Source organism: Rhinoraja longicauda, chromosome 12, assembly GCF_053455715.1.
Source record: "Rhinoraja longicauda isolate Sanriku21f chromosome 12, sRhiLon1.1, whole genome shotgun sequence".
NCBI classification, from domain to species: domain Eukaryota; kingdom Metazoa; phylum Chordata; class Chondrichthyes; order Rajiformes; family Arhynchobatidae; genus Rhinoraja; species Rhinoraja longicauda.
Window position 1 is genome coordinate 44,310,410 of NC_135964.1, and position 15,089 is coordinate 44,325,498.

The window sequence follows — 15,089 nt, forward strand, 5'->3', positions numbered from 1 at the left end:
TGTTTTTGTGTGGGTAAAGAGCAACTTTGGCTGATTAGAGATGGCTCTGGTCATCAGCTTTAGGCAGTCAGGATCAACGAATCCCTCCGTGAGCCAAAATAATCGAGGTAGGCATCTAAGAAGGCACCAGAAGGGCAGAAAGAGGACATGAAATGGAGCTGGCAGAAGAAGTAAAATAAAATTTACCGCCGTGCCACCGGGCAGCACGGTGGTGCAGCGGTAGAGTTGCTGCCTTACAGTGCTTGCAGCGCCGGAGACCCGGGTTCGATCCAGACTACGGGTGCTGTCTGTACGGAGTTTGCACGTTCACCCCGTGACCACGTGGGTTTTCTCCGAGAGCTTCGGTTTCCTCCCACCCTCCAAAGACGCACAGGTTTGTAGGTTAATTGGCTTGGTGTGTGCGTAAATTGTCCCTAGTGTGTGTGTGTGTGTGTGGTAGTGTTAAGGTGCGGGGATCGCTGGACGGTGAGGACTTGGTGGGCTGAAGGGCCCGTTCCTGCGCTGTATCTCTAAACTAAATTAAACTAAAATCCTAAGAGATTCCATAGGTGTAAGGGCAGGGTTAGGGTTAACCAGCAGCTGTAGTTCCTTGTTTCTGCATTGAAGCTAGTACATTGTAATTGGTGTAGTCTAGCTCAGTTAGTTTGTGTCTCCCTTCCTTTGCCTTGACCTAATTTTACGTGATTAAGTGCGGTGCGTGACCTATGCAAAATGCTACTTGTCCTCAGGGTACGAGAAAGCGAAGCCTACCAGAACACAGCTTTAAAGGACGTTGGTTCATAAGACCTAGTTGAGATGTTGTTGTTCAGGAGGGGGAGGGGGCTGGAGAGAGCCATTCATCATTGTCTCATGTCTGTGGGACATGTCATTAACAGTACTTTGGTTATCCCTTCTGCACCCCATAAGCAAACTGTCAGCCTATTCCGAACACGTCTTATGGATTTCTGCTTATTACTTTTCAGCGCACTGTTTCATGGCCAGAAAGCCAATTGATTTCTCACAAGGCTTTTTTAGAATTAAATATAAAGGAATGGAATGGTTCAGAAGAAGTGTATTTGGCCACCCATTCCAAGCACTGTCTTGAACAGAGTTATTTATGATGTTCCAAAATGGATAGGCAATGTTTTGGATTTGGACCCTGCTTGTCTGAAGAAGGGGCTCGACCTAAAAAGAGTCTGACGAAGGATCTTGACCCGAAATGTCACCTATCGAGTCTGAAAAAGGGACTCGACACAAAACATTTCTATCCATATTCTCCAGAGATGTTGCCTGATCTGCTGAATTACTCCAGCACTTAGTGTCCTTTTGTCCATTAGCCAGCATCTGCAGTTCTTTGTTGCTACATCTGAACTCAAGGCCTCCATCTTGCATTGGTTGTTCCTGGGTTATTGCTGCTGATGTCCTTAATGACCTCTCATTGTTATTGGTACAGTCTAGCTCAGGTGTCTTCTGGTCATCTTAAAGGTTTCTTGATGTACCTCTGTCCAAGATCCTTGTGTATCTTTGGTCATTTAAGCTTTGGATACTCAAGACACGTCTTTGTTTTTTAGTTTAGTTTGGAGATACAACGCGGAAACAGGGCCTTCGGCCCACCGTCTCAGCATCGACCAGCGATCCCTGCGCATGAACACCATCCCACACACACGATGGGACGATTTACATTAATCCCAAGCCAAATTAACCTTCATACCTGTATGTCTTTGGAGTGTGGGAGGTAAACAAAGATCCCGGAGAAGATCCCAGAGACCACGGGGAGAACGTATGAACTCCGTACAGACAAGCCCCCGCAGTCATGATGGAACCCGGGTCTCTGGCGCTGTAAGGCGGCAACTTTAGCGCTGCACTAACAATGCCATTGTTCCATTGATCTCTTTTCCATCCTTAATGTCAGGACCTGGGCCCCATTGAGTTAAGCCATCCGTTGAGTTTCTCCGTCAGTTATGGCTTCTGATTCCCCTTCCTCTTCATGGGAAAATAAGTCATCTTCATGTGAACTCTGAGAATATGTCAACTTTACGTGAACTCTCGAGTAAAGAGTTCACATAAAGTTGACATACTTTCAGAATTCAAGAGAAGCTGCCTTCTTTTCCGATCATGCTTGCAAAGGTCGAGCTGTTAACCTTATGGTTACAGCAGTCAGAAGAAAATAATCCCACGGGCGGGACGATGGGTTTCCGCCAGGTTTATAAGTCTGGAGCAATTGGCATGGAATGATGTGACTGTCATCTGGCGAAGATAGAAACAAAGCAGTGTTCTACAAACAAGCCTGTCTTCTGCTTGTTGGACCATGTTGCTTGGCACTCCTCGGAATGGGTATTGCATCTCAGACCCTGAGACACAAAATGCTGGAGTAACTGACTGGCAGCATCTCTGGAGAAAAAGCGATCCCCACACATTAACACCACCCGACACACACTAGGGACAATTTGCAATTATACCAAATCAATTAGCCCACAAGCCTGTACGTCTTTGGCGTAAAGGGGAGGGAACCGATGATCTTGGCGAAAGCCCACGCAGATCTCGGGGAGAACGTATAAACTCCGTAGAGATAAGCACCGCGGTTAGGATTGAACGTGGGTCTTGGTGCTGCACCACTGTGCTGCATGTATGTGTGTGTGTGTGTATGTGTGTGAGTCTGTGTGTGTGTGTATTTGTGTGTGTGTGAATCTGTGTGCGCAAGTGTGAGTGTATGTGAGTCTGTGTCTGTGTGTGAGTCTGTGTCTGGTGTGTGTGTGTGTGTGAGTCTATGTGTGTGTGTGTGAGAGTGTGTGTGTGTGCGTGTGTGCAAGTGTGAGTGTGTGTGAGTCTGTGTCTGTGTGAGTCTGTGTGCATGTGTGTGTGTGGGTGAGTGTGAGTGTGTGTGAGTGTGTTTGTGAGTGTGCGTGTGTGTGTGTGAGTGTGTGAGTCTGTATGTGAGATTCTGTGTGTGTGTATGTGAGTGTGAGTGTGTGGGTGAGTGTGTGTGAGTGTGTGTGTGTGAGTGTGTGTGTGAGTCTGTGTGTATGTGAGTGAGTGTGTGTGAGTGTGTTTGTGCGTCTGTGTGAGTGTGGGTGAGTATGTGTGAGTGTGTGGGTGAGTCTGTGTGTGTGGGTGAGTCTGTGTGAGTGTGTGTGTGAGTCCGTGTGTGATTCTGTGTGTGAGTGTTTGTGTGAGTCTGTGTGTGATTCTGTGTGTGTGTATGTGAGTGTGTGGGTGAGTGTGTGTGTGTGAGTGAGTGAGTGTGCGAGTGTGGGTGAGTCTGTGTGTGTGAGTGTGTGGGTGAGTCTGTGGGTGTGTGTGTGTATGTGAGTGAGTGTGTGGGTGAGTCTGTGAGTGTGTGTGTGAGTCTGTGTGATTCTGTGTGTGTATGTGAGTGAGTGTGTGTGTGAGTGTGTGTGTGAGTCTGTGAGTGTGTGTGTGAGTGTGTTTGTGTGTGAGTGTGTTTGTGTGTGAGTGTGTCTGCATGTGTGTGTGAGTCTGTGTGTGTGTGATTCTGTGTGTGTGAGTGTGTGTGTGATTCTGTGTGTGTATGTGAGTGTGAGTGTGTGCGAGTGTGTGTGTGATTCTGTGTGTGTATGTGAGTGTGAGTGTGTGCGAGTGTGTGTGTGATTCTGTGTGTGTATGTGAGTGTGAGTGTGTGCGAGTGTGTGTGAGAGTCTGTGTGAGTGCTCCATTGCTCTTTCAGTCCAACACTCCAGTGTGCATTCATGTTCAGCAAGGGTCTTTGTAAACCCAAGCAAATGTTAATAGTGCCACTCAGTCGCAGTGTGGAGTCGTTCTTGCTGGTGCAGAGGCCCAATACGACACTGCTGAGTCATCTAAGGGGCAGAAAAGTGTAGATGACCCTTCACACGGGCTGCTCAGTGTACAAACAATGGGAAGTCAAAGAGGAAAGTCTGGTGTGTAGGAGGGAGCTGCAGATGCTGGTTTATACTGAAGATAGACACACAAAGCTGGAGTCACTCAGCGGGTCAGGCAGCATCTCTGGAGAAAAGGAATAGGTGACGTTTTGGGTCGGAACCCTTCTTCAGACTGCAAGTAGAAGTGGGGGGGGAGGGGGGGGGGGGGGCGGTGGGCTGGGGGGAAACTGGAGACGATAAAAGGCTAGAATAAATCAGAGCCGGCAACAGATAAAACTCCTTGGACAATATCTTGGTTGTGGTTCAGTGTGTCAGGCTGAGTGTTCTTCAAACCCAGATTCCAGATGGCCCAGGTTTATCTGTAGAGAAGGGGGTCGATATTCCTGGTGCATTGCGAAGCAATCATTGACAATTTCTGCAGTGATTTGCATCTCAATGAATGAACGATCATCCACTACAAGACAATGCAGTCGTGTTGTCTTGTTGCAGTGAAAGATGCCAGCAGTGTGACTGAGCAGTCTGAAGGAGGGTCTCGACCTACAAGCTGGATAGATTCTGATGTGTGTTGACCTCGATAGATAGATTCTGGATTAGTACGGGCGGCACAGTGGCTCAGTGGTACAGTTGCTGTCTTACAGCGCTTACAGCGCCGGAGACCCGCGTTCGATCCCGACCACGGGCGCTGTCTGTAAGGAGTTTGTACTTTCTCCCCGTGACCTGCGTGGGTTTTCTCCGAGATCTTCGGTTTCCTCCCACACTTCAAAGACGTGCAGGTTTGTAGGTTAATTGGCTTGGTATAAATGTAAAAATTGTCCCTAATGGAGGATGGCATTAATGTGCGGGGATCACTGGTCGGTGCGGACTCGGTGGGCCGAAGGGCCTGTTTCCACACCGTATCTTTAAACTAAACCAAACTGAAAGCATTTTATCAGGATGCATCACAGCCTGGTTTGGGTACAGCTCCATACAAGGCCGCAAGAAATTGCAGAGAGTTGAGGACGTAGCCCAGACCATCACGTAAACCAACCTCCCTTCCATTGAGCCCATCTAGTGTGTGCAGGATAGTGTGAATGTACGGGGATCGCTGGTCGGCCAGGACTTGGTGGGCCGAATGGCTTGTTTCCACGCTGTATCTCTAAACGGAAACAAAGACCCGAAACGTCATCTGCTCTTTTTCTCCAGTGATGCTGCCTGACCCGCTGAGTTATTCCAGCTACTGAGTTACTACCAGGGATGTAATGCTGAGGCTCTATAAGGCACTGGCCGGACCGCATTTGGAGTTTTGTGAGCAATTTTGGGCTCCATATCTGAGGATGGATGTGCTGGGACTGGAGAGGGTCCAAAGGTGGTTTACAAGAATGATTCCAGGAATGAGTGGGCTAACATATGATGAGCATTTGATGCCTCTACTCGCTGGAGTTTAGAAGGATGAGGGGGGACCTCATTGAAACTCACCGAATAGTGAAAGACTGGACAGAGTGGACGTGGAGACCACTAGTTTCTGGTCTAGGACCAGAGGCCATAGCCTCAGAATAAAAGGATGTTCCTTTAGGAAGGAGATGAGGAGGAATTGTCTATCTTAAATCTCTCCATTGTATCTGCCTCCACCACAACACCTGGCACCCACCACTCTCTGTAAAAATAAAATTTTGCCCTGCACATTTCCTTCAAAGTTTACTCCTCTCACTTAAAACTATGCTTTCCAATCCATGACTCAGGCGGTAGTAGCGGTGTGGCGGTAGAGTTGCTGCCTTACAGCGCCAGAGACCTGGGTTTGATCCTGACTACGGGTGCTGTCTGTACGGAGTTTTTACGTTCTCCCTGTGACTGTGTGGGTTTTCTCCCACTCTCCAAAGACGTGCAGGTTAATTGACTTGGGTAAAATTGTAAATTTTCCCTAGTGTTTAGGATAGTGATAGTGTACGGGATGATTGCTGGTCGGCACGTACTCATTGGGCTGGTGGGCCTGTTTCCACACTGTATCTCTAAACTAAAATCTAAGCACATTTCCACCCTGGAGAATAAGGTTCTGACTAAATTTTAAAATGGCTAAGTCAGCCACAAATTCTTCCATGCGCTTCTTGCAACGTATCACCAGTTTAAAGTTTAGATTTTAAAGATACAGCGTAGAAACAGGCCCTTCGGCCGACCGAGTCCACGCTGATCATCGATCAACCATACACTAGTTCTACGCTATCTCATCCTACACACTCGGGGCAATTCACAGAAGCCGATTAATGTACAAACCCGCACATCTTTGGAATGTGGGAAGAAACCGGAGCACCCGGAGATCACCCACACGGTCACAGGGAGAACGTACAAAACTCCGCACAAACAGCACCCAAGGTCAGGATCGAACCCGGGTCTCTGGCACTTTCAGGCAGCAACTCCTGCGCCATTGTGCCACCTTAACAGTAGCTGTGTATCTACTAGTGCCTTGCCTATTGAAGTACGTGTCCAAATGTCAGAGGTCAGGATCGAACCTGCATCTCCGGTGCTGTGAGGTACCAACTCTACCGCTGCGCCACCGCGCCGCCCCTAATGTTTCAACGCATCACATACTGCGGTGTTGAGCGATGCACAATCTTATGCCGTGAGTAAAGATAAGCAAGCCAGTGAAACGACAGCTGCGATAATGGCACTTCATCACCTAAACAAGACAACGAGGCGTCTGTCAGCTGAACGATTGTTATCCACACCCTTGCCACGCAGCAGAATTAATGCAGGCTCTGCTTCATGGAGTATTCCTTTAAACTAACGTGTATACCAGCAAGAAATTTAATTCCAATGGCAGAGAATGTTTTCCCCAGAGGATGCTGTACATTTGAAGTGATCTGTCAGGCAGGGCAGCACCACTGGGTATGAATCTCAGAGTGTTCGAATTGCCGGGCTGGATGTTTGGCTCGCTGCGAGTCCCTTCTCGTCTCAGTCAGTGCCCAGAATTTGATTTCAATCTTGGACCCGAGCTTATAGCCAAAGATGACTCTTCCGTCCTGCATGTGGGCACGGCAGCAAGGGTGGCCACGGTGGCGCAGCGGTAGAGTTGCCGCCTTACAGCGCCAGAGACCGGGGTTCGATCCTGACCATGGCGGCTTTCCGCACAGGGTCTATCCGTTCTCCCCGTGACCTGCGTGGGTTTTCCCCCTGATATCTTCGGTTTCCCCCCACACTCCAAAGACGTGCAGGTTTGTAGGTTGATTGGCTGGTAAATGTAAAATTGACCCGAGTGTGAGTAGGGTCATGGTAATGTGCGGGGATCACTGGTGGGCGCGGACTCAGTGGGCCGAAGGGCCTGTTTCCATGCTGTATCTCTAAACTAAACTCAAAACGAAACATTCTCGCCTCATTTTGGTGTACCAAGGTCGCAAATGAATCGATACTGCACCAACTCTGTTAACACATCAAGTAAGAGGAGCAGGTCTGGCTCTTTCGCTGCATCTCGCAACTTATTGACTAGGCTTGGCCGAAACATCGAAGAGACCTTTGATGTCCTTCCTCAGAGTAAATTAATTGGGATGTTGAAGCAATTAGGCAGCATTAATAATCCAGCCATTTCCCAGTTTGGCCAAGAAGTATGTTCCAAATGCTGACTTGGAGGCTGAGAGTCATACATTGTGGAACCAGGCCCTTCAGCCCACGCTGACCAACATGTCCCACCTAGTTTAGTTTAGTGTCACGTGTACCGAGGTACAGCGAAAAGCTTTTGTTGCGCGCTAACCAGTCAGCAGAAAGACAATGCATGATTACAATTGATCCATTTACAGTGTATAGATACACTACACTAGTCCCACTGGCCTCTCCTTGGCACATATCCCTCTAAACCTGTCCTCTCCATCTCATTGTGACTTCTGATGACACCATCTAGCTTCTTAAACAAGGGAGATGCCAGCTCTATTTCCCCTCAGCGCACCTGTTAGCAGGTTGCTTCTGTGACATATGCACATTTACTGGAAGACTTTTGTTTGTCTGTAGATTTAAATCTCTGACAAAACGACAATTCACAGCCTGAGCTGTTCACTTCAGTCCTTCATGATAACAGGCTCATTTTAAAATAGCACTCATTAGGCAGCTCAAAGCATTAAACTCCGTTAATCAAAACACATTTATATCAGATTTACCTGGAGTCTTGTCCATGTCACTTAAAGACATTGTGTGTCAGGGGTTATGGGGAGAAGGCAGGAGAATGGGGTTTAGAGGGAAAGATAGACCAGCCGCGATTGAATGGGGGAGCAGACATGAAGGGCCAAATGGTCTAATTCTGCTCCAACAACCTATGAACTCATGAAATTATTTCCCGTGAGAATAAAGATTGGATTTCAAAAAAGGCCTGTAGGTTGATCAATACCTGAGGAGATAGAAGTTAGGTGCTGGGCTGGGAGCAAGTAGTCAAAATGGTCGTGGTATAGATTCCGAGCCACACTGCCTTTTAGAGAAGTCAACCCAAGGCTGCCTAATTCGTATTAGACACATAGACTCCTGAATATCTCACTCCATTTTATGTGCTGAGATGTCACAATGGTGCAAAGTAAAATCACTTCAGCTGGATGCCAAGTGAGTTGAGTTATTACATTTGCTTTTCAAACCACAGAAGACCAAAACCCACAGGGCTATTGTCTCCTGCATTGCTCCCAGGCTAACAGGGGCCTCTCTTACTGCTAGCCATAACATCCACAGGTTCTACAGCACAATCTGGTTCATTGGGTCATGGAGTCAAAGACAGTGACAGAGATGTTGCCTGACCAGCTGAGTTACTCCAGCACTTTACGTCCTTTTTTTGTACCCAGAGCTATGGAGCAGGGCTTGAACTCAGAAGTATTTAACTCAGAATGTTATCAATGAGGCCAGAAATCAGACTTGCTGCTCACAACAGGTGCAGCCCAACACGGCCGGTGAAGTTGAAATTAAACTCTTGCAATGCAATGTGCAGATGCTGGTTTACACGGAAGATAGACACAAAGTGCTGGAGTAACTCGGCGTGTCAGGCAGCATCTCTGAAGAAAAGGAATAGGTGACGTTTCGGGCCGAGACCCTTCTTCAGACTGAGGGTCAGGGGAGAGGGAAACCAGAGGTATGAAAAGCTAGAAAGAACAAATGAATGAAACGTATGAAATGGAATCCTTTGCAACTTTGCCGGCGCCCATTATGTGGCCACTCTTTGCATACTTGTGTAAGCAAAACAAAGAATCTCCCTATGACATGCCACATGTGATAATAAAGTATCATGCATGCATTCATTCATTCATTCATTCATTCATTCATTCATTCATTCATTCATTCATTCATTCATTCATTCATTCATTCATACATATCCCGGACAGTGTGTTTACTCCTCAACAGCATCATTGAGCATCATTACCTCGCCAAGGCAACAGTGACCACACTTCAGAAGCACTTCATTAGTTGCAGTTGCTCTAGGGTGTCCTCGGGTTGTGAAAGGCGGCTACACCAACGCGGGTCTTCATCCAGCAGACTCTGCAGACTCTGGGCAGCTCTGCTTCGCTGTCACGAATCATCCAGGCTCGCCGCAGCTGTATTATTTATGCCACCTCGGTGGAGTGCACATCCCATCCTACGATATTCCATTGTTCATCCTCCAAATATTTTGCTGAAATATTAATTAAAGGAGAAAGCAACCCTAAGGGGAGAACATGGAGTTCAAAACACTGGCCAGCATCCATTATTGAACAAAGAATGAAACATGCAACTCCACTACTCTGGGAGATTTCTTTGATTTAGTAAGTTATTCTCCTATCACCCTTATTCGTTCCTGAAGTACACATTGGGCCTGAACTATACTACGGGCTCGCCTAAGTGTGTCCTGCAGAAATCTGCTTGGCTTCCATGGACATCAGCACTTTAGGAACCGTAATGGATAATCAAAACCTCGAAACAGGTCATTCCCAAATAGTACAGATGTGTATAAATTCACCTGGATCGCAGAGGTAATCAAAAAACCTGCCCTTATTTCTACCCAGATGGTGTTAAAGCTCCAGCAAGATTGGTTTTGTTTACTTGCAGGAAGGAACTGGCCCTGGTGTGTAGAGAGTGGATAACAAAGTGGGATAACATATAATCAGTGTGAACAGGCAATTGATGGTTGGCTGTGAACTTGGTGGGCTGAGGGGCCTATTTTCATGCTGTATTTCTAAACTAAACTAAACCATGACTTAAATGCTGACCAATGAGATTGGTATAGGTGAGTACTTGATGGTCGCAGTGGACATGGTGGGCCGAAGGGCCTGTTTCGGTACTCTTTAACTAACCATCCTTGACATGTGAGTTGGGCAGTGACTATAGCACTGGCTACCTAAAGAATTTAACCAGAGTTCACACCAGCCAACATCTGAGCCAACAGTACGTTAAGCATAGGAAGGAACTGCAGATTCCTGGTTTGCACCGAAGATAGACACAGAATGCTGGAGCAACTCAGCGGGCCAGGCAGAGTCTCTGGAGAAAAGGAATGGGGGGACGTTTTGGGTCGAGACTTCTTCTTCAGTTAGATTAATATGACACGGAGGTACAACCATTCCTTTGGGTAAGAAATGATGACCCACTCCATGACACGAGTAACATTAACGGAGCCTGTGTGAATCATTCGTGATGGACTAGAATAATACCAATTTAAGAAACGTGTGATTTGTGTTTTGCTAAAGGGTTGCATCTTTGTAAAATTTCTGGGGGGAAGATGTGTAAGTTGAAAAGGCTGGGTGAAATTCAGCATGGATATTCTGGATGGAGAGTGATACACTACAGTTAGAAATAGAATTGAAAATCAGGGCCCAAACCTTGAAGGGTCAGTTAAATGAAAATGCATAAAGAGGACAAGTGTAATTTGAGGGATGCCCGCACATGTCTCCAAAGTGTTAGCCCTCACCCAGAATATCCAGCGATCCCAGATGCACATCAGAAATTGGCCCATTGTTTACTGTTTGTTCTTTGATGTCACATGGAGACATTTCAAACAGAAGCTCATTCATTCTCTTTATTTTTTTGGTGCCATGCACCAAAGAGTGGAGACTGAAGATTATAAAAACATTCCCAGCGTCGGAGAGCTTCACAAATGAGCAAGGATTGGATATTTCGCTTGGGGAGCTAAACAACCCAGCGGAACGAACGTGGGTCAGGTAGCACCCCTGCAGAAAGGTGCTGTTTTTTTCCCTCCCACATTTGAAAGACTTCCAAGTTTGTAGGTTAATTAGCTACGGTAAAAATTATCTAATGGTCCCTTTTGTAGGATAGTGTTAGTCTACGGGGTGATCGCTGGTTGGTGTGGACTCGGAGGGCTGAAGGGCCTGTTTCCCGGTTGTATCCCTAAAGTCTAAAGAAAAGACTGAAGCATAAAACGTTGGTCAATTGGACATCTCTTCTTCAGAGCAGCACCTGCGAGCTCTGCTGATTTTCTCCTTCGTCATAGGTGGTCCCTCAGGATTGAGGAGACATGCTTTCACTCTGGTTTGGGGGCTTCGGAGGTGGCTGGTGAGGCTAACGCAGTCACTGCTGGCTCTTCTGTTGGAGGAATGGGAGGTGGTATTGGACATTTACTTCACGTTAATGTTTAAAATCCTACGTAACTGGAGTAAAATGGTGACTTGGCTGTTTCCTCTCGTCTAACAAAGGGTTCCGACCCAAAATGTCACCTCTCTCTCAGGGATGCTGCCTGACACATTGAGTTACTTCAGCATTGTTCTGTCTTTCTTTGGTGAACCAGCAATCTGTAGTTCCTTGCTTCTACTCTCTGTTTTGCTTTTGCTTTGTCCCCGCTATTACACAGATTCATAGGCAGTGCGCTTAAAAGAAAAGTAACTTGGTGGTTTTTTTTTAATGGATGGAGTAAGGTCAAGACAGTGCAGGATCTTTTTCATGCACTAAAATGGCTTCACAGTTTGGTTCACTGAGAGAAAAAACCTTTGGCTCTCTCAGTATTGCAATGGAAATTTGTGCTCAAGACAATAGACTTGTGGCATGGGCACGGTGGCGAAGTGGTGGTGGTGGTGGTGCTGCCCTCTAGCGCCAGAGACCCAGGTTCGATCCCGACTATGGGTGCTGTCTGTGAGCTTCAGTTTCCCCCGGGAGCTACAGTTTCCTCCCACACTCCAAAGACATTCAGGTTTGTTGGTTAATTGGCTTGGTAGAATTGTAAATTGTCCCTCGTGTGTGGTGGATAGTGTTAGTGTGCGGTGATCGCTGGTCGGCGCGGACTCGGTGGGCCGAAGGGGCTGTTTACTAAACTAAACTAAATTAAACTAAACTAAACTAAACTAAACTAAACTAAACTGCACTATCTACTCACTCAAAGGCAAGAGTACTGTTAACTGAGCCTGTTTGAATAATTGGTGATGGACTAATTTAGTTTAGAGATACAGCGCGGAAACAGGCCCTTCGGCCCAACGAGTCCATGCCGACCAGCGATCCCCGTACACTAATACTATCCTACACACACTAGGGACATTTATACCAAGCCAATTATCCTACAAACCTGTAAATCTTTGGTGTGTGGGAGGAAACTGAAGATCTCGGAGAAAATCCATGCAGGTCACGAGGAGAACACACAAACTCCATACAGACAAGTATCAGTAGTCAGGATCGAACCCGGGTCTCTGGCGCTGTAAGGCAGCAGCTCTACCGCTACGCCACCGTGCTGCCCACTGGACTAGGCTAACACTGATTTGAGAATATGAATTTATTTTGTCGCATTGTAAAACAGATTGCATTTCTTTGTCTCGTTACAGTTGCCAGTGAAGACCTGCAGTCCAGCTTATATTTTGTCAATGGATCTCTGCAAGAGGTAGTCTTCGCCAGTACCATGGGGACATTGTTATCATGCCCTGCATCAGGGAAGCCCCCCACAGTACTTCACTGGTACCTTGCAACCGGGGAAGAGATGTACGACGTTCCAGGGATCCGGCAGGTCCATCCGAACGGCACTCTCCAGATCTTCCCCTTCCCCCCTTCGAGTTTTAATAACTTAATCCATGACAGTTTGTACTATTGCACAGCAGAAAATCCTTCAGGGAAAATTAGAAGTCAGGATATTCACATTAAGGCCGGTGAGTAGCTTGTGAATTATCTCGTTGTACCTGATGCAAAGTGATTTGACTGGTTTACAATGTTGGCCAGATGTTGTTTGCTCATATGTTCCTTCCAATGTGAGCGCGCTGTCTATTTGAATTTAGACGCACTTAACCAGACACACAAGTTCTCTGTTACCCCATTTACGCCTTACACACAAGGAGCAATTTGCAGAGGCCAATTAGCCCACAAATCGCACGTCTTTGGGATGTGGGAGGAAACCGGAGCACCCGGAGGAATCCAGCACAGTCACAGGGAGATGGTGGAAACTCCACACAGTCAACACCTGAGGTCAGGATCCAGCGTAGGAGGATGAGGGGTGATCTTATAGAGATGTGCAAAATCCGGAGAGGAATAGATCGGGTAGACACACAGAGTCTCTTGCCCAGAGCAGGGGAACCGAGAACCAGAGGACAGAAGGTGAGGAGGGAAAGATTTAGTAGGAACCTCAGGGGTACCTTTTTCACACAGAGGGAGGTGGGTGTATGGAACGAGCTGCCGGAGGAGGTATTTGAGGCAGGTAGTAATGCAATATTTAAGAAACATTTGGACAGGTACATGGATAGGACAGGTTCAGAGGGATGTGGGCCAAACGCAGGCAGATGGGACTAGTGTAGATGGGACATGTTGGTCGTTGTGGGCAAGTTGGGTGAAAGGGCCTGTTCCCACAACGTGTAACTCTATGATAATAATGACTCTATCACTCTGACCTGGGAGGCAGCAGCTCTACCAGCTGCATTGATGTGCCGAGTTAGAATGACGGAGTGGCTTAAGGATGGAACCCCAGAGCTTTAAGTAACTAAAGTCACAGTGGCAGAATGATTTGCCAAGTGGCTTGTGCTGAACCACACTGTTCTTGCAGCAGCGGTGGATTGGGCTCCAATGTTAACGCGACAATTTTAAGGCGCTGTCGTTTATTGAAGATTGTTCCTGTTTGGCTGACACCAACCCAATTCTGCTTTCCATTCCCAGTCTTACGAGTGCCCTATACTGTCCGTGTTGAGGATCAAAAAGCCATGCGAGGGAACATAGCAGTCTTCAAGTGCATTATCCCCTCCTCTGTGGAGAGTTATATCACTGTAGTGTCATGGGAGAAAGACACAGTCTCACTTGTCTCAGGTAAGATCACGTTCACTTCTTTCACACCTTTCCATCAAGTCCAAGGACGGTTAAAAGATATTCTTCAATTGTGACAAAATGCGACCAAACTCTTTCTCGACTGGAGACTGGTAATGTCCAAGCATTGCTGTTGACCTGGGTTGAAAGTTGAAGAGATTTTGTTTCTCGTGCTACCTTGTGTAAGCTTCAGATTTCCATCTCTTTCAAGAGTTAAGCGAGCATTAATTATGAATTTCATCAGTGAGCCCCAAAAAATCTGGTTCAAAGACTTCGCAAATACAATACAATACAATACAATATATCTTTATTGTCATTGTACCCAGGGGTACAACGAGATTGGGAATGCGCCTCCCATACGATGCACTAATTTAGGTAATTTAGACAGCAGCAACCCAACGAAACGAACAGTTGTAACAGTTTTGGACAGGGTAAAGTGCAAGTTGATCTATGCGTTGTGGCCATCCGGCTCAGCAGGACCGGTTCATAGCAGCTATGGCCCTGGGGATGAAGCTGTTCCTGAGTCTGGAGGTGCGGGCATAGAAGGCCTTGTATCGTCTGCCCGATGGAATGATCTGCTTTCTATTTCTTGGAGAATGTGCTTCAGTGATTTGTGTCCTATTAACATGCAAAAAATAAGGTATGGTACTAGTCATGTTGTGCAGTAAATAATGTCCTATCCTCATGCAACATGTTGGTGCCACAGTCAATGACATTTTGCCTGGTGTTTGGTATGGAACAGAGCTTGATCTTTGAACTGATATTATTCATCATTTTTTCCCAAAGATCATACATTCATCTTTTTTGATAAATGTTGAGGTGTGTGGCTAAGAAGAGCGGCAGAAATAGTTGGTCTGACATGCTGTGCATTGCTTGAGCGATTGATATCTATAAACACGTTGGTTTGCCCATAATGCGTGCAGTTTGCTACCAGTGTCTATCTAATTCAGACATCTTTGAGCCCAGGATTGCAGGACTGGGAGACAGCGATAATCATGCATCGAACCCTAAATGGGAGAGGTGCAACTCTAGACTGAAGAACAAGCACCAAGTCCCTCTGTCTGT

General features: G+C 46.8%; 1 protein-coding gene across 1 annotated transcript in view; it reads left to right on the forward strand.

The window, feature by feature from the left end:
- LOC144598975 (cell adhesion molecule DSCAM) overlaps positions 1–15,089 on the forward strand; it is a 565,733-nt gene that overhangs the window by 69,677 nt on the left and 480,967 nt on the right. Inside the window, exons 2-3 of the mRNA XM_078409651.1 lie at positions 12,569–12,886; positions 13,881–14,027. Of these exons, the coding sequence (XP_078265777.1) occupies positions 12,643–12,886; positions 13,881–14,027 (391 nt within the window). The 5' untranslated portion in view covers positions 12,569–12,642. The remainder of the gene's footprint in view (positions 1–12,568; positions 12,887–13,880; positions 14,028–15,089) is intronic.